Source organism: Martes martes (assembly GCF_963455335.1).
Source record: "Martes martes genome assembly, chromosome: 10".
Lineage (NCBI taxonomy): Eukaryota > Metazoa > Chordata > Mammalia > Carnivora > Mustelidae > Martes > Martes martes.
Window position 1 is genome coordinate 35,148,029 of NC_137898.1, and position 20,173 is coordinate 35,168,201.

At 35.4% G+C, this 20,173-nt stretch overlaps 1 protein-coding gene across 3 annotated transcripts in view; it reads left to right on the plus strand.

The window, feature by feature from the left end:
- The window catches only part of KIF18A (kinesin family member 18A), an 86,148-nt gene that overhangs the window by 25,850 nt on the left and 40,125 nt on the right, over positions 1-20,173 (plus strand). For all 3 annotated transcript variants that reach the window (XM_080817602.1, XM_080817601.1, XM_080817600.1), the window contains 3 exons: positions 8,303-8,465; positions 13,816-13,980; positions 18,291-18,412. In XM_080817602.1, coding sequence (XP_080673728.1) covers positions 8,303-8,465; positions 13,816-13,980; positions 18,291-18,412 — 450 coding nt within the window. The remainder of the gene's footprint in view (positions 1-8,302; positions 8,466-13,815; positions 13,981-18,290; positions 18,413-20,173) is intronic.

Sequence of the window (20,173 nt, forward strand, 5' to 3'; positions counted from 1 at the left end):
AATTCCCCTGGGAAGCCGTCTGGTCCTGGACTTTTGTTTGTTTGGAGATTTTTGATGACTCTTTCAATCTTCTTACTGGTTATGGGTCTGTTCAGGTTATCTATTTCTTCCTGGTTCAGTTGTGGTAGATTATATGTCTCTAGAAATGTTTCCATTTCTTCCAGGTTGTGAAATTTGTTGGCGTAGACTTGCTCGTAGTATGTTCTTATAATTGTTTGTATTTCTTTGGTCTTGGTTGTGATCTCTCCTCTTTCATTCATGATTTTATTTATTTGCGTCCTTTCTGTTTTCTTTTTGATAAGTCTGGCCAGGGGTTTGTCAATCTTATTAATTCTTTCAAAGAACCAGCTCCTAGTTTTGTTGATTTGTTCTATTGTTTTTTTTAGTTTCTATTTCATTGATTTCTGCTCTGATCTTTATGATTTCTCTTCTCCTGCTGGGTTTAGGCTTTCTTTGTTGTTCTTTCTCCAGCTCCTTTAGGTGTAAGGTTAGGTTCTGTATTTGAGACCTTTCTTGTTTCTTGAGAAAGGCTTGTACTGCTATATATTTTCCTCTCAGGACTGCCTTTGTTGTGTCCCACAGATTTTGAACCGTTGTGTTTTCATTATCATTTGTTTCCATGAAATTTTTCAATTCTTCTTTAATTTCCTGGTTGACCCATTCATTTTTTAGACGGATGCTGTTTAGTCTCCATGTATTTGCGTTCTTTCCAAATTTCCTCTTGTGATTGAGTTCTACCTTCAGAGCATTGTGGTCTGTAAATATGCAGGGAATTGTCCCAATCTCTTGATACCGGTTGAGACCTGATTTATGACCCAGGATGTGGTCTATTCTGGAGAATGTTCTATGTGCACTAGAGAAGAATGTATATTCTGTTGCTTTGGGATGGAATGTTCTGAATATATCTGTGATGTCCATCTGGTCCAGTGTGTCATTTAAGGCCTTTATTTCCTTGTTGATCTATTGCTTAGATGATCTGTCCATTTCAGTGAGGGGAGTGTTAAAGTCCCCTGCTATTATTGTCTTACTGTCAATGTATTTCTTTGATTTTGTTATTAATTGGTTTATATAGTTGGCTGCTCCCATGTTAAGGGCATAGATATTTAAGATTGTTAGGTCTTCTTGTTGGACAGACCCTTTGAGTATGATATAGTGTCCTTCCTCATCTCTTATTATAGTCTTTGGCTTAAAATCTAATTGATCTGATAAAAGGATGGCCACCCCAGCTTTCTTCTGATGTCCATTAGCATGATACATTGTTTTCCACCCCCTCACTTTAAATCTGGAGGTGTCTTCGGGTCTAAAATGAGTTTCTTGTAGGCAGCATATTGATGGGTTTTGTTTTTTTATTCATTCTGATGTCCTGTGTCTTTTGATTGGGGCATTTAGCCCATTTACATTCAGGGTAACTATTGAGAGATATGAATTTAGTGCCATTGTATTGCCTGTAAGGTGACTGTTACTGTATATTGTCTCTGTTTCTTTCTGATCTACTACTTTTAGGGTCTCTCTTTGCTTAGAGGACCCCTTTCAATATTTCCTGTAGAGCTGGTTTGGTGTTTGCAAATTCTTTCAGCTTTTGTTTGTCCTGGAAGCTCTTTATCTCTCCTATTTTCAATGATAGCCTAGCTGGATATAGTATTCTTGGCTGCATGTTTTTCTCGTTTAGTGCTCTGAATATATCATGCCAGTTCTTTCTGGCCTGCCAGGTCTCTGTAGATAGGTCCGCTGCCAATCTAATGTTTTTACCCTTGTATGTTACAGACTTCTTTTCCCGGGCTGCTTTCAGGGTTTTCTCTTTGTCGCTAAGACTTGTAAATTTTACTATCAGGTGACGAGGTGTGGACCTATTTTTATTGATTTTGAGGGGCGTTCTTAGCATCTCCTGGATTTTGATGTTTGTTCCCTTTGCCATATTAGGGAAATTCTCTCCAATAATTGTCTCCAATATACCTTCTGCTCCCCTCTCTCTTTCTTCTTCTGGAATCCCAATTATTCTAATGTTGTGTCGTCTTATGGTGTCGCTTATCTCTCGAATTCTCTCCTCGTGGTCCAGTATTTGTTTGTCTCTCTTTCACTCAGCTTTATTCTCTGTCATTTGGTCTTCTATGTCACTAATTCTTTCTTCTGCCTCATTTATCCTAGCAGTAAGAGCTTCCATTTTTGACTTCACCTCATTAGTAGCTTTTTTGATTTCAACTTGGTTAGATTTTAGTTCTTCTATTTCTCCAGAAAGGGCTTTTATCTCTCCGGACAGGGTTTCTCTAATATCTTCTATGCCTTTTTCAAGCCCGGCTAGAACCTTGAGAATCATCATTCTGAACTCTAGATCTGTCATGTTACCAATGTCCGTATTGATTAGGTCTCCAGCCTTCGGTATGGCCTCTTGTTCTTTTTTTTGTGGTGAGTTTTTTTGCCTTGTCATTTTGTCCAGATAAGATTTGCTTTCTCCTCCTCTAGAATTCTGATGTTCTTGGTGAGTGAAGCTGGTCTTGGCTGGGTTTCTTGTTGATCTTCTGGGGGAGGGGCCTGTTGTGGTGATTCTCAAGTATCTTTGCTGCAGGCGGAATTGCACCGCCCTTGCTAGGTGCCGGGCTAAGTAATCCGCTCGGGTTTGCTTTCGGGAGCTTTTGTTCCCTGAGCGCTTTCCGTAGAGTTCCGGAGGACGGGAATGAAGATGGCGGCCTCCCAATCTCTCGGCCTGGAGGAGCCGAGAGCTTGGGGTTCCGCTCCTCAGTGCGCCCTCAGAGAAAATCGCCCAACCGCCCTGCCTCCCTGGCCTGCGGTCACGCCGGTAGGAAAGCAGTCAATTGCTGGCACTTGGAGAAAAACGCCCAGTCACTTCCATCTCCATGGCCTCCAGCCATACTCGGAGCCCACCCAGCCTGCGACCGGCACAAGGTAACCCCGGGCTGAGAGCTCACTCCTCGGCTTTGTCGCTGTAGCCGGCTTCCCCGCTCTAATACCTGCGAGCTCTGCGGCACTCAGACGCCCCCGGTCCTTCTGTGACACCGCGGCACCTGGGGTTACGCTGACCCCGCCTGGGTTTCCCCCCAGTTTAGCCTGTGGAGCAATGTCCCTCCGTGGAGCAGACTTTTAAAAGTCCCGATTTTGTGCTCCGTTGCTCCGCCGCTTGCCGGGATCCGGCCCCTCCCCCCGCCGTCTATCTTCCCGTCGCTTTGGATTCACTTCTCCGCAGGTCCTACCTTTCAGAAAGTGGTCGATTTTCTGTTTCTAGAATTGTTGCTCTTCTTCTCTTCGATTTCCCATTGGATTTGTAGGTGTTCACAATGGTTCAATAAGCTGTCTAGCTGATCTCCTGCTACCTGATGTCGTCTCAGCCTGCTACTTCTCCGCCATCTTGACTCCTGTTCCTCTATTTTTCACACTTTGAAGAGCGGATCATTTTAATTATGATTACATAATTGTGATTGTACCAGGACTGAGATATAAGATGGAGAAAGTAAGGCCAATTATGTCACTTATGAAATTAGTGTTTTAGCAGTTTTCGTATTTTTATTCTCAGGTATCTTATTCCATTCAGGCTGCTGTAGCCAAATACCAAGACTGGTGGCTTATAAACAAAACAAACAAACAAAGTTATTTCTCACAGTTCTGGAGGCTGGAAGTCCCAAGATCAGGGGGCTGGCATAGTTGGGTGAAGGCATTCCTTCAAGCTGAAGATTTCAATCCTTGAATCCTCACATGGCATCTGGAGAGAGATCTCTCCAGAGCCTCCTTTTAAGGTTACTAATCCCTTCAATGAGGGTCTCTGCCCTCATGAACTGATTACCTCCCAAAGGCCCCACTTCCTAATACCATCACCTTGGGTGTTATGTTTCAACATAGGAATTTTGAGTAACAAACATTTAGGCAGTCTCATCTGGCATATCATTATTCATGTAGTTCATGTAAATTTTATCTACCCTTTCTTAACTATGTCTAGCTCTAATAATTGATGTATTTTGTTTGTTCAGTAAATTATTTGAAGGGAAATCTCTCAGTGATATAAATTAATACAGAATTTTGATAGATTCACACTAAGCTTTCTAGCAGGTAAATTTTTAAAAAAGAAAGTCGTTAATAATACAATATTCACAAGCACTTTTCCCTTAAGCAGTTAAGAGAATTTTCCAAACTGTCCCAATGAAATAGTAATTCAAAAGCTATGAATCTTGAGTAGTTCCAAGAAGACAATAAGAAATTCCTAGATCAAACAAATTTGGCAATTACTTCTTATTTATTTAAAGAATCTAGGTGATTTCCAAAGTAGTTTATTAAAGTTTATTAAAAAGTTTATTAAAGTTTATTAAAGGCTCTGAGAGGTCTTATAACAAAGGAATCTCCAAACTTGATTAAAGTTCATTGAAGTTGAACTTACTTTACATTCTCTAGAGCCAATGTTCTATTATTACTAGTATGAGAAACTAACCACAACTTAAACCAGTGATTTTTCACACTGTTTTAGATTTCTAGAATTTTACCGGTATCTTGATATACATAAAGAAGACTAATCAGTGGTGACTTTCAACCTATTTTCAGATTCAACAACTTTTTTAAAAATTGGATTGTATATTGAAGTTTATGTAAAATATCCTTGGTTTGAAAAAAATGTTTTTTGACTCAGTTGACCCCAAATGCTTAAAAATAAGTATTTCTAATAATAATGCTTTAGTTTTATAGATGGTTTAATAGTTTTTGATGATTTTTCAGCACACATTAATCTGATCACTCCAACAATCCTTTGAGATTTGAAGTGGGATATTGTTTTGTCAAAGATAAGACAAAGCCTATAAATTCTCTTTCAAGTCTTTTTTTTTTTTTTAAGATTTTATTTATTTATTTGACAGACAGAGATTTCAAGTAGGCAGAGAGGCAGGGAGAGAGAGAGGAGGAAGCAGGCTTCCTACTGAGCAGAAAGCCCGATGTAGGCCTTGATCCCAGGACCCTGGGACCATGACCTGAGCTGAAGGCAGAGGCTTTAACCCACTGAGCCACCCAGGCACCCCATCTCTTTCAAATCTTAATCTTTTTCTTCCATACTGTGCTGTTTTACAAGTATAGTGTTATAGTACCAGAGCTCTGTTTATGCTGGAGATATGTTTAAGTTATTTTCTGTTAATCCCTCCAACAACCCGTTGTCAAAATAAAATTGTTGCATTTATGATGCTTTTTGTTATATCCCACCAATCTTACAGTGACTTTTGTTTCATTTTTTCTTAAAGATTTTATTTATTTATTTATTTATTTGATAGCAAGAGGGAGAGCACAGAAGCAGGGGAAGCAGCAGGCAGAGGGAGAAGGAGGCTCCCCATGGAGCAGGGAACCCCATGCAGGGCTCCATCCCAGGACCCCAACTAGGATCATGACCTGAGCTGAAGGCAGTCGCTTTACCAACTGAGCCACCCAGGCACACCTTATGGTGACTTTTAAAAAATAAATGAAGTAAAAGTCATTCCTCATTACACAGTTTACCTTATCAAAGAAAGCTTTGAACTGGCATATTATTAGTTGTTATTAGTTTTCATTTTGTTAGTCAAATGTGAGATTGGCCCACATGTAATAAGATATTCTTTTGTTGATATAAGTTTAAAAACAAATTTATTTTATTTATTTTTGTTTAAAGATTTTATTTATTTGACAGAGAGACAGTGAGAAAGGGAACATAAGCCAGGGGAGAGGGAGAGGGAGAGGGTGAAGCAGGATTCCCGCTGAGCAGGGAGCCCAATGTGGGACTCTATCCCAAGACCCTGGGATCAAGACCTGAGCTGAAGGCATCCACTTAATGACTGAGCCACCCAGGGGTCCCGAAAAACAGATATAAGGAAAATTAAAGTCATCAGCTGCTCCAACTTGGATTCTTTGCTTGCATTGCTTTCATGGAATCATTCAGCACTGCTTAACCAGATCTAGTTACCATCTGAAACCTTAGTAAACTTTTCTGCAGTTGATGGCTTCAAGTCATTGAAACTTTCCTTCTGATAAAATGATTCAAGAGGTCAGCCTGAGCTAGGAAATAAAACAGTAAAAACTTTAGAGTTTTAATTTGTGCAACATATTATTTAATATAATTTCCTTGCATATTAAAAAAAGCTGTAATGATCAGCTTATATATCACATAGCCTTTGTCATTTTCCCTCAAAAGTAACTATGTCCTGAAAGAAATACCTGAAATATCTTTTATCACAGTTAGCCAAAAACAAAACAATATATATATGATATATATTTCATATCATGTATATATGAAATATACATGCATCATGTATGATACATGATATCATACATTATGATATCATGCATCATAAAGATACATGAAATATCTTTATGATAAAAAAATCTTTTATCATAACAAATCATGCTGTTACATAGAACTTTTTTAATACCATGAATTTGCAAATTCTTTTAAAATAAACAACATTTTTATGTGGTTTGATAAGGTGAAAGGAAGAATATACAGTATTTCCTGTCTATCAAAGCTATTTGGAAAGATAATATTCAAGAAGAAATCATAAAAAGAATGTACAGTTCTTGACGCAAAGTAATTATAAAACTTGTGAGTGTGTCAAGAAATTGTGTAGAATTTAAGATTCTTGATGTATCACCTAAAATTATTGGCAGAAATTTTTATTACCAGTTAGTTGAATGTTTTAAGTGACTAGAAAATAGTTATTAGTCAATCCCTTAAGACTCTTTATTGTTTTAAAATGATAGTTTTGTTTTGTTTTTTTAAAGATTTTATTTATTTGTTTGACAGAGAAAGAGATCACAAGTAGGCAGAGATGCAGGCAGAAAGAGAGAGAGGAGGAAGCAGGCTCTCTGCCGAGCAGAGAGCCAGATGTGGGACTCGATTCCAGGACCCTGAGATCATGACCTGAGCCGAAGGCAGAGGCTTAACCCACTGAGCCACCCAGGCGCCCCTGTTTTGTTTTGTTTTTTAAGACAATCTCTAGAAATCTTTGATACTTCCTTTTCTTCCATCCTATTCAGTAAACCCCACCAACTAAAACAAGTCTGGACCATAAAATTACAAAATTGACAAATACTTAGCTCTGTCCTTGGATAAAATGTTTAAAAAAATAAAACTAAGAAATTGTCTTTGAGAATAACCTAAAGATAACTTATCAATTCATTTACTGGCATTAGCGTGTTGTAATATAATACAATGAAATTGCAATGTCCGTACATACTTCCCATGAAATATTTATCAGTTTGACAAAACTGCAGTAAAGTCGATGTATTGTGGTTTATAGTCATTCCCAATAGAGTTTCATTAAGAACTACTGACGTAAATTGGCAGTGTTTTTACCACAGATCCTTTAAAATATATCTAAAATTCTGGCTGAAGAACATTTATTTTTAAATGCATATACTTTGTTACAGTTTTACTTTAAAAGCTTCACAGTTAATTTTTCTTTGAGAGCTCTGCCTGTATGTGATGGACCTGATCTGTGATTTAAAAACATAAATACGTGTTTATAAAATTAGAATATGGCTGTGACCAATGTTCTCCTGACCCTGGAGGATGCAGAATTGCAATTTCCTTTTAGGCCTTGCATGAGTTTTTGGAGTTTGAGGTCTTTATGCATTTGGAAGAGATAGGAGTCAAATCCCCCAACTTTGATTCTCCAAATCGCCGTCTCCCTTTGGAGGAAGGACACCAGAGTGGCTTTTTCTAGGTTTACCACATTGCAAACTTGGTTGTTTTGGGTCCTGGCAGTGTCAGCTGACTCTTAGCCAGGCTGTAGGGGGTACCTAACCGTATGGTGTGTTTTCACTGTAACAAATTCTAAAACTAAAAATTGGCTATCTCACTTTCCCTAGGGGGCCATGGAGGCACCATATGATTATGCCACCCACTGCTTGTTTCTTCACAGTTAGCCAACATCAAAACAACACACAGTACTGTGTTGCTTTGGGGGCCTTGTTAATTGGGATTGTACAGATTCAAATTATCATCCTTTTCCTACAAACATAATGTTTTATTTCTGCTAGTAAGTAGCTGGATTACATAGACAAAATAGAGTATATGATTTATATAATTATGACTTGCATAGAGAAGCCTTATAATACCTATGTCTCTTAATAGTATGATCTTCCCTGGAGGAGAAAAGAAGTACAGTGAAAATAAAGTTAATACCCTTTTCCAAACATTTTTGTAATTTAATAGGGAATAGTCACTATCCTATTTGCTGTTTGTCATTGAGTCTAATTCTATGAGTGATATATACTCTTTTGTTCATTTTTTTCTTAAATTTATTTCACAAAATTAGTGAGATTCTATAATGTGTTTTTTATTTGGTAGATTTCAAGAAATTCTGAACTGCTTGTTCCAGAATCGAGAAGAAATTAGGCAAGAATATCTGAAGCTGGAAATGTTACTAAAAGAAAATGAACTTAAATCATTCTATCAACAACAGTGTCACAAGCAAATCGAAATGATGTGTTCTGAAGACAAAGTAGAAAAGGTATTTATTTATAATTAAATTTTAGACATGTAAACACATGGAGACTTCTAACTCTATAAATGTGATAGGTAATGATTTAATTACCCATTCACTACAAACACCTGGAAATGCTGGAAGAAATGTATCAAACATTGTTTTAAATTCATAGTTATGTGTGGGGCGCCTGGGTGGCTCAGTGGGTTAAAGCCTCTGCCTTCGGCTCAGGTCATGATCCCAGGGTTCTGGGATCGAGCCCCGCATCGGGCTCTGTGCTCAGCAGGGAGCCTGCTTCCTCCTCTCTCTCTGCCTGCCTCTCTGTCTACTCGTGATCTCTCTCTGTCAAATAAATAAATAAAAATCTAAAAAAAATAAAAAATAAAAAAAAATAAATTCATAGTTATGTGTACAAGACAGAAAATTAAATTCCTAGGTGTCAGAAAGGAAAAGGAAACAAAATAACCCCAAAATCTCAGTTGCAACTGTTGCTTCTGTGAGGGTTGATGGAATGCTTAACTTGAAGTTAACACACTCATTGTTGAGTACTAAAAGTCAGGCAGTGAGAGTGGTACACCCTGGATGCAGGCAATAATTTACAATTTAGACCAATCACAGATCTTTTTTTCCAGGAAAGAATATTTTATCACTGACATTGTTAGAATTTCCATTGCATAATGTTTAGAAATGCAGACCATCTTTTACTCATTTTTATTATTTCATGCGGTAATATACTGCCCTCCCTCCACACACACAGACCTCTCCCAATATCCTACCTTTGATGTATACCACTTCTTTGGTAAAGGACCCAAGGGAGAGAGGGAGTTAGAAATGGCAGACCCTGTGTAAAGATGGAAACCTCAGAGGCCTGTACTCTTCATATTGGTAGTACGCCATGAAGAAACATCTTCCAGTCAGCACAGAAAGATAAGGAACCATGCCTGGGGTAAGAAAAAGTTTCACTAACTATTAGGGCACCTGGGTGGCTCATTTGGTTAAGTGTCTGACTCTTGATCTCAACTCAGGTCTTGATCTCAGAGTCATGAGTTCATACCCCCTTTGAGCTCCATGCCCAGCATGGAGCCTACTTTAAAAAATTTCAAAAGAAAAATAAAATGTTAAAAACTGCTGTTATAGATATTCTTTTTAAGGATTTGAGGTTTGAATTCTTATAATCCATATGTTTTAGTTAGTAAGTCCTTCAAGTGAGAAATTAACATAGAAAATGATAGCAGAGGAATGATAATCTTTGGAGAACTGGACAGAGCAATACAGAATCTGCCTAGTGAAACAGACCCTCAGTTCAAATCACTAATGAGAAGCCACTGTCCAAAATTTAAAAAGCACATGGTAAAACAGTCTACCATAACCAAGTCAGCAGATTTGGCAAATAATGACAGAATTCCCAAAATTTCAGACACTTGAGCAATCTGATAAAACTATAAAAAAGACTGAAGACATCAAAAAAGGAATTAATGATAAAGGAATAAAACATCAAAAGAACATCCATATACAAAAAGAAAACAAATGAAACTTCCAGAAATTAAAGCTTTATTCACTGAAATTTCAAAGTTCACTTTATAGGTACAGTGCTAGGTAGTCTTTAAAGTGCTTTACATGCATTAACTCAATTCTCATAAAACCCTATGAGGGATGTTATATTATTATCCTTATAATTAAGATGAGGAAACCAGAGCACAAAGAGGTCATCTTGCCCAGGGTCACACAGCTCATAGGTGTCAGACCTATTTGAACCTATTTGAACTCAAGCAAGTTGAATCCAGAACATATTACCTCTATCCTTTTCTGTGTGTTAGATAAGCTGAAGAGAGTCGAAACTGGGAGACCTGAGGAAATCATATCAAATACAGGATAAAAAGATAGCAAATGTGAACAACATGTTGTTGCATGAAAGACAAACTGAAAAGTCATGCATTCTTCTTATAGTTATTCTGAAAGAGATATATTAGTGTAAAATGAGAAAGGATAATATGAAAAGTTTCAGGCTTAGAATTTTTTAGGACTAACAAAATGTCAATAAGATGTAAGTTCAAGAAGCATGAGAGCCAAGCAGGATCAAAAATAATGTATGCCTGGATATATGCAACTCCAGATCACCTAAGAGCAGAAAAATAAACGTTTTAATAATAATTCTCCCCAGTTTTAGTGTTCACTAATGATAAGCTTAATTTTATTTTTATTGATTTTTTTGAAATTACACAGGTAATACATAAGATACATTTGCATATTACTTATTAAAAAACTGTCCCTTATAAATAACTTTCTGGTCCTCTTAGACCACCACCCCAAATGTGTTTTCTCCTTTACCTACCTTCCCATAAATAACAATTACATATAAAAATTTTATATTTTTTCAACGTCTGAAAGCCATCAAATTTTTGTTTTAACATTTTATTTATTTGACAGAGAGAGAGATCACAAGTAGGCATAGAGGCAGGCAGAGAGAGAGGGGGAAGCAGGCTCCCTGCTGAGCAGAGAACCCGATGCGGGGCTCGATCCCAGGACCCTGAGATCATGCCTGAGCTAAAGGCAAAGGCTTAACCCACTGAGCCACCCAGGTGCCCCTGAAAGCCTTCAAATTTTAAATAGTGCTTTAAAAACTAGCATTTCAGTTTTTTCTCAGACTATGATTGCAGAGTATGATATGCTAAGAAATTAATCACAAAGTATTCATTAATATATCATTGATGCCAGTTTATCAGTAGCTATTAAACTGTACTATTAAAATTAGTAATTTATTTACCAAGTATGCATTTATTATTCCTTATCTTATTGAAAATGCCTTTTTTAAAAATAACTTTAATAAGATTTGATTGACATACCGAAAATATGAGTACTTATTAAGACAGAGTAGGAGATGAGTTTGGCTGGGTTTTTTTAAATTTTTTGTTTGCATCTGTATTCTTCTGCTTACTACCTGTTTTCAGTCTACTTCCCTTTTAGAATTTCTTACTTTTGGTCAGTTAAAGCTACATATTCCAATTCTTATAGCTATTCATATGAGACTAGGTAAACAATGGAGATAAGACCTCGGAAGTGTATTGGTTGTAGTTAAATTACTGAAAAAAAATAGGAAGACATCTATAGAAATTGAGGTGTTTTTTTTGTTGGTGGCAGTTTTCGTTTTGTTTTTTACATGCTAAAGTATCAAACTATAGTTTTACTAAACTGTCTGCTAGGGCAAGGAATTTTATATCTCTTTTGGATCCCCTCCAAAAGTGCTTTATTATCAGAAGCGCTCAAAGAATCTCATAACATTGATTCAGGCATAAATGATTCTAGATTATAGACTCTGAGATTAGAATTAAAGTGAAACTCTTGGGTGATTTTACAACCATATAAAGGTAATCTGCAAATTATTTTTAGCCAAATAATGAGTTTAACATGTTTGCGGTCCTTTTGTACAAAGCAGTGGTAACATCTAAATTTTAGAATTATTTGTGTGTTCTCACTCAAGAAGTTTTGTGGTGTTCTGGTGATTTTGTTAATAAAATATATAAAGCTCTTTTGAAACCTTAATGGGAAGCATTTGCTTTAATGTCAGGGTTTAACATGCAAATTTTAGCATTTATCCCCAGACACTTATTTGCTATTTATTTCAGAACAATTATTCAATAGGAGTACCCATATGGAAAATGTCCCCATAGAGAACTATCATAAAAGATACATTTGATGGACTTTTTTTTTAAAGACTTTATTATTTTGAGAGAGAGAGAGAGACTGTGTACATGCGAAGGGGGGAGGGGCAGAGGGGAGAAAGAGACTCTCAAGGAGACTCCACACTGAGCGCAGAGCAAGACTGTGAGATCACAACCCAAGCTGAAATCAAGAGTTGAACACTTAACCAACTGAGCCACCCAGGCACCCGTTGATGGACGTTTAGAAGTAAAAACTCAAAAACATACTTTTAGGGGTTTTCAGTGTAAAACTTTTTGGTATTAAATATTAGCTGCCATGAGAGCCTCAGAGCATTTCCTGCCCTGGTTTCTAAGAGTTTGTAGAACATTTATAAAGGTTAAAGCAAAGAAAAGATAATTTGATACAACTGTCTTCCTTCAGGCAAGTACACTACTCTTAGGTTCATTTTCAGATGAGGTAACTAAAGATCCAGTGAGATTAACTTGCCTAAATTTTCACACCTGCTGAATATCAGAAGAAAGTCAAGAAACTGCATATCCTACCTTCTGTTATAGTAGTGGGTCTTAACTTTTCAGGTCTCATTACCCATTACTGTTTAAAAAAATTATTTAGGAACTTAAAGAACCTTTGTTCATATGAATTCTATCTACCAATATTCCTATATTAAATTTTCAAACTGAGACTTAAAAAATATATTTATGTATTAATTTTAAAACCATTAGCTCATTGCATGATAACGTAAGTAACACTTTAATGAAAAATAATGAATTATGTTTTCCAAAGCAAACAAAAAGAGGTGGTGAGAAGAGTGACATTCTTTTACATTTCAGCAAATTTCTTTAATGCCTGGATTTTCCCCAAAATTAAAATATATTAAAGAAGAACTTATCTTTTAAGAGAATAAGTAAGGCTTTTGACCAAGTACAGTATAGTCCCTGATCCTTTTTTCTTTCATATAGTTCCTACTCCCAAAACCTGTTACATGTGCTTTTTTCTAATCTGGGGATCTTTTTCAAGTCCAGCCATCGTATCTTATGATTTTTGAGTTCAGTATCTATTTGCAAATAGCCCAGAGAGATCAAGCTGTTCAGCTCACCGTTCCCATGATAGTGTGCAAGACCCTTGAGGTAAAAAACCAAAAGGCCAGATTTGTGCCTACATAAAGTACAAAAATATTGAGAACACCCATTATGGATCCTGAACCAACCATCAGCTATAATCGGATATTTATGAGCTTTTATAAGCTCCATTTTCTAACACTTGCACCAGCCTGTCTAAAGCATTGTAGGCAATATCAGAGCAGTTATTTCTTCACATCTTTCAAGTTGGAGGAAGGGAAAGAGCAGGACGTGCATCTGCTTTAATTTTGAGTAAAGAAATCATGGGAATTATCAGACCTTGTATGAACTTTTCAAATGCAGCATTTAAAGGAATGTATTTTAGCACACACAAAAAGCTACAGTCTTCAACTGTTGTAATTCCTAAAGCCATAAACTCTCAACATGTAATTTTATAAAAATGACTCACAGCTCAATTTCCTATTTTCCTGCAAGCAGGAGTATTGTGGAGATTTCAAAGGGGAAATAGCTTTAAGTACAAAAGTATAGCCTAACTTAATAGACTGCAGTTGCACCCTTATGAGAAAATTTACCACTTTACTAATATCACATACATCAAATATCATAAAAATTAAACTATTAAATGCGTCATTTTTCAGGCCACTTGCAAACGAGATCATAGACTTGCAATGTTGAAAACACGTCGCTGCTACCTGGAGAAGAAAAAGGAGGAGGAATTAAAGCAATTTGATGAGAATACTAATTGGCTCCATCGTGTAAAAACTGAAATGGAACTCTTAGGTCAAAATAGTCATATTCCAAAGGTATAGATGTGTTTTTGTATTCAGACTCATTTGTAAGAACTGAGCTCTTTAAACTCATTGTCTTTGTCATTGGGTAAATATTTCTCATAAGACAACTATTGTTCCATCTCTCTGAGATTTAGTTGACTCATTTTACCATTTCCCTTCACTCATTCTACCTTCTGCCTCACTAATTCCTCAATAAATTTGCCTTTTCTTTACTTTATGAAGAGTAAAGTTCTTTTAAGTAAAGTTATTCTTAAGCAATTACAACCTATTATGAGATAGCTCTTAAGTTAGAATAAAGTAATCAAACTGTACTTGAGGATTCATCATTTAGGTAATTTCAGTTTTTTTAACACTTAAGGTTTTGTGGAAAAATAGTTTTAAACATGGCCACCCTTACTTGTATCATAGCTAACAAAAGCTGATTTGAAAGTTGTGTGTGTGTATATGCATATAAGTACTAAATTGAAGATATTCCACCTAGAAGGGTGAAATATTATAAAGAGTAGTAATGGGTAATGATGGTTAATGGCTGAATCAGATAAGAATTGTGTTTATCCACATGGTTACAGAAATCTGACTTTTTTATGCCTTTACCAGTCAGGGCTTTATTTTGTTCCCCTGACAGTAAGTCTTGAGAATATGCAGTTTATTCCTAATATAGTACCTCCAAAATGTCATCAGTGTCATTATTATACTTCTCTTTTCATAGTTGCCATATCGTTATTCCATCTTTAGTCTCAACTTCACACTTAGGCCAGAAGAAGAGAGAAATAAAGTGGGAAGGTATATCTGTCTTGGGAAAGTAAAAGCATTCCCGGAAATTCCTAGCAGGCCTATCTTATTGGCTAGAATTGTCACATGGCTGTCCCTAGCTATAAGGGAATATAGAAAGGTGAATATTTTTGCTGGACACATTGTCACCCTGAACAAAATTAGAGTTTTCTAAATAAGAAAGGAGGGGAAAATGAATATAGCATAAGCAATAAGTAGACACCTGCTACGAAGTACCTAATTTTGATCCAAATATCTATTACTTTTTTTTAAAAGAATAACTTCATTACACTTTGTTTTTTAAAGGAGTGTCTGAGTCTTTACCTGGATGATGCTTTTCTGAATTTCAATACTATGTATTAGCTAATTGGTATTTAATCCTATAGAAGTTTCAAATTTCTAAAAAAACCACTAAATGATTGTCAACACGGGTAAAATAAAGTATAATATATTCAGTAGCAAATGAATGCAGGTTGTCATGGTTAATATGCAAAGATAACAATTTTTTTGTTGTTGTAACTGAAAAATATTATCCAGTGCATCATGACTAGGGAAATGAATTCTCTGGTTGGCTAGCAATAGCTACAAAAGGCCATTCTTTTAGCGTTAAAACTCAGACTAGGGAGGGAGAAGACTAGCAGGACCAGTCAATGATGACAGTCACGGTAGTGAAAGGAGCAGTGAGCAACAAGCAGCAGATACCCTATTTCCTAAGAAGAAAACCAAAGATAAATGAAGATGGAATAAGTCTTTAGTATGGAGATTTATTGAGGGTTAGCCAAAAACTTTTATTTCTCGCTAGTTTTACTTAGATTATACTTATAATTTATTTGTATAATCAAAATTCTAATTTATAACCAAATCTCATTACAGAAGTACTGAACTTATTTAGCATTAAAGAGGCAAAAAGATAAATAAATAAATTGTAGAAATTTACTGCTTTGCCTTTGCTTCCCCATACTTACCATAAGCTCCCAATTTAAAAAGTGTTATGGTATTCTTTTTAGTATTATTATTATAATTGGTAATTTGTTTTTGCCTCTTTGTCTACTTAGTAGCATTTATAAAGTTAATATTATTTGGGTTATTTTCAATGAATTTACATTTTTCAATAATTTTACATTTCAATAAATTTACAATATGGTCAGATGTAATTTTTCTATCAATCTGTCTTCTGTAACTCCCTTAAGCAAAACTTTTCCACACCTGACTGTGAACCTAGAATTTATTTATTTATTTATTTATTTATTAAGATTTTACTTATTTATTTGACAGGCAGAGATCACAAGTAGGCAGAGAGGCAGGCAGAGAGAGAGGGGGAAAGCAGGCTCCCCGCTCAGCAGAGAGCCCGATGCGGGGCTAGATCCCAGGACCCTGGGATCATGACCTGAGCCGAAGGCAGAGGCTTTAACCTGCTGAGCCACCCAGGCACCCCACCTAGAATTTATTTTTAAAGTCCTTATTTTTTTAATGAATTTCATCACAAATAATTTGAAAAAACAATAAAACTAAAACTGCTTCCATTCCTACAACCGTAATTTAACTTTCAATTCTTTTTACCATGGATATTTTCACAGCTAATGTAAGCAAACAGAGACATAATTTTGCAAAAGAACTTGCCACAGTCATATAACTCTGGACACAGACCCAGTACTGTGACTTTCAAATTGGTACTCTTCTTTTTATACCTTTTCTGCATTATTTACCACTTAAGCTCTCAAATCTGTTTACTACTTTCTGTTTCCCACTGCCACTACCTTTATTCAGAACGCTACCCACCATTATTGGACTGCTACATTTGGTCTTTTGGCTTCCACTGAAATTCTACTATAATGAAAATGAGCCTTCTAGAAAGTAACCCTGATCATATTAATCTTCAGTGCTTTCTGCCTGATACAAACTCTGTTATGATTTTCCAGGCCTGAATACCTCTCATTTTATATATAACCTCACATTATATTTTTCACCTTAGCCATTACTAACCTACTTGTAGTTCTCAGAATAGACCATGTTCTTCTAATCAGATTTTGTCATTAGTGTATCAAGACAAGACAAGACTCAAATTGTAAACTTGGCTTTCCAAAGATGACACGCAAGCCAAGGCCTATTGTTGACTAATACAATTATACAATCAAGTTTTGTCTTTTTAAGAGACAGGTAATTCAAGAAGATAAAAGAATAATATTATCAGGGGAAATATTTAAAGAAAGGATTCTTTTTTCAAGAGAAAAGAAGGCATATTTGGCAAATATGTTCAGAACATTAGGATCATTGAATCTTATAACTGGAAAAAACTAAAGAGATCATCTAGTCAAGCTCTTAAATTTTAGTCAAGTAAACTGATCTCCATAAAGACTATATTTTTAGCTTCAGGTAGCATTTGTGTTCTGGCTGAGACCATTTCTAAGACCACCTGACTCAGGCCAGTGCTTTCACCATACCATTCTGACTCCCTAAAGAGGGTGAAAATATAGTCATAAATGATATGAAGAAACAACCCCCAACTTTACTATATCTCAGATACATCAAATGATATTGTTTCCCATAGTGCCTACCACTGGCATAGAAAGTATTGAAAAAAAAGAAGAAAAAACAATGTTAAGCTTTTAGAGAATCAGTGGTCAACTGGTAAGGTGTATTGAAGAGCGAAAATGGATTTGTCACGGGGAGGAAGCTTCCTGACATACCTCTTCTGTTTATGAGATTGCTGTCACAGTCCCTCAGATGTCCAAAAGATTTCATTTCCTTTCATCCTATTGACCAAAATTTTCCCAGTTAAGGATTCTGAGAATGCTGTTGGATTATCCCTTTCACACTTCAGTATAACCATGTAGCTGACATTTTCCTACTTAAGGTTTAGTAGGTTTAAGGAAAAGATAAATAATTTTAGGGAGTAGATTAGAGAACACTTGTGGCTAACCACATGTGGTTTAGGAAAATGGGAACCTGTAAAAGACTTTTCACACTTCTGCTCTAGGATGAAGCTTATACCAGATTGGGTGAAAGCAAGAAATTTTTATTACATGCAACTCCAGAAACTGAATACAGGGGCTATACACTGAAACAGTTTGACCTACCCACTGTCCTGGTTGTGAACCTTACGTTCTAAGTAGACAGAGAAACTATAAACAGATAAATGAAATTGTTACTGATCGATACTATGGCAGAGACTGTTGGAAGTGGAGAGTATCCATCTTTAAATATAATGCTCAGGAAAAGCCCTGAAGAAATGGCAGTTAAGCAAAAACTGGTCGTATTCATATTTTCACAGCATTATCAAAAGGTTGGATAGACCCAAGAAACTATCATCATAATAAAATTTGTTCTAAGTTCCTAACATTAATTTCTGAGAAACTTAAAACTTACCTTGCTTGTAAGTTATAGACCACTTATACCAGGATGTTTATTTCTCAGATCATTCCTAAATATTATCCTTTTGTATATAAAAAATTAAAACTATTAGCACCAATATAAAATAATTTTTGTTGAAAATTACTTAATTTTAACATTCTTAAAGGAATCTGAAGTATAGTTTGCATTGTTTTCCCCAGGAGCTCAATAAAGATCTTCATTGTCACCATTTGCACCTCCAGAACAAAGATTTGAAAGCACAAATTAAACATATGGTGGATCTAGCTTGTCTTCAAGAACAACAACACAGGCAAACTGAGGCGTAAGTGCATGGATTTATCTATTCTATAAATTTTAATACTTACAGACCTGAGGAACCTGAAACATAGAAGTTGTTTTCCACTGCCAGAAAATTTTTATTTGGTATGGGATAAATTATTCTTAAGTGTTTGCCAGCGTCAGAAAGTATACAAAGTTAGAAAACATTGAGAAAGTACAAAATATATGGTTCTTCTCCTCCAACTAATATTTTTAGTGTTTTATAGTTTTGAAAGTATTTTTCTCTAAAAATTTATTAAAAGAAGCAATTACTATTAATAACAGCTGACTTTTTAAGTGGGCAGTTTTTAAAGTATTTATAATTCCAGAATGATTTTTGTCAATAAAATGAGGTTACTAAAAGTGTATATTTTTTAACTTCAACTGTCCCAATTTTTATGTGATGCTATAGTAGCTCTCATGCTCTACTAGCTCAGTAGTAACATCTTTTGAAACATAATGGTAAAAAAAAAGTATAGTCTTTATTTTCGTTACCTTGGATATGTCAGTCAGCTCTTTAGGTGTCACTTTCATGCTCTATAAAATGAAAAATATATTTCTCTAAGGGCTTTCTGCTAGTATAAAATTCTACTGCAGTTCTAGTATTCTCAAATAACTAGTAATTAATTTTCCATACTTCTGATGTAAAAGAAGTCACATTAGGATAGTTATTTTAAAAAGAGGAAAAGGAAAGGAAAAACTTTAGGGAGATATTCTTCTGTGATTAAAAGCTCAACCTAATCTTGAGCTTTCTATATCTCTACCTAGAACAGACCATGAATATTCATTTACTAACACTCAAGCCACTGGCAAGAGCTAAAGTATCAAAGAAACCCATTACTGTATCAGACAAATAGATTAATACATTTAAGGTAAATTTTAGTTTCAAATGGGCAAAAAGTTTCTGACTAACTCTTACTGATTTAGCAAATTGCTGACCCAAAACATTATAAACGGAGATAATATAGCATAGTAGAAAGAGTATGAGTTTTGGAATTGGTCTTGAATTCTATTTTATATTAGCAGTATGACCTTGCATAAATTATTTAACCTCACTTAACCTTAGTTTTCTTAAGTGTTAAAATAGGTTATAATACTTTCTTTAAAAGATTTTGTAAGAATTAAATGACAAAAAAAATAATAAAGGTGATGAACTATCATAGCCTGATCTTGTATAGCAGAGGCAAAAAGTGATATAATATACCTTTAAAGTGCTGAAAGAAAAAAATTTCTAACCAAGAATACTCTACCCAGCACACTTGTTCAGAATTGAGGGGAAGAGATAAAGAATTTTCCAGACAAGCAAAAGCTAAAGCAGTTCATAAAACTGGCCTTATGAGAAATATTAGGAGACTTCTTTAAGCTGAAAAGAAAGGGTGCTAATAGGTAATAAGAAAACATGAAGGTATAAATCTCACTGGTAAAAGTTAATATATAGTAAAGGTAAAAGATGAATTACTTGTAAAGCTAATATGAAAGTTAAAAGAAAATATAGTAAAAAATAACTTTAACTACAATAATTAATGGATATGCAAGATAAAAAAAATATGAAATGTGTCATCAAAAACATAAAATATGGATTTCACTTCTATGTAAAATCCAAAAAACAAGACAAAAAAAGTCCTAATCAAAGCAATTAGACATGAAAAAAAAAAAGAAAGAAAGAAAAAGAAAACAGAAAAGGAAAGGCATGCAAGCTGGAAAAGCTAGAACTTATTATTTGCAGATGACATGACACTATATATATAGAAAACCCTGAAGACTG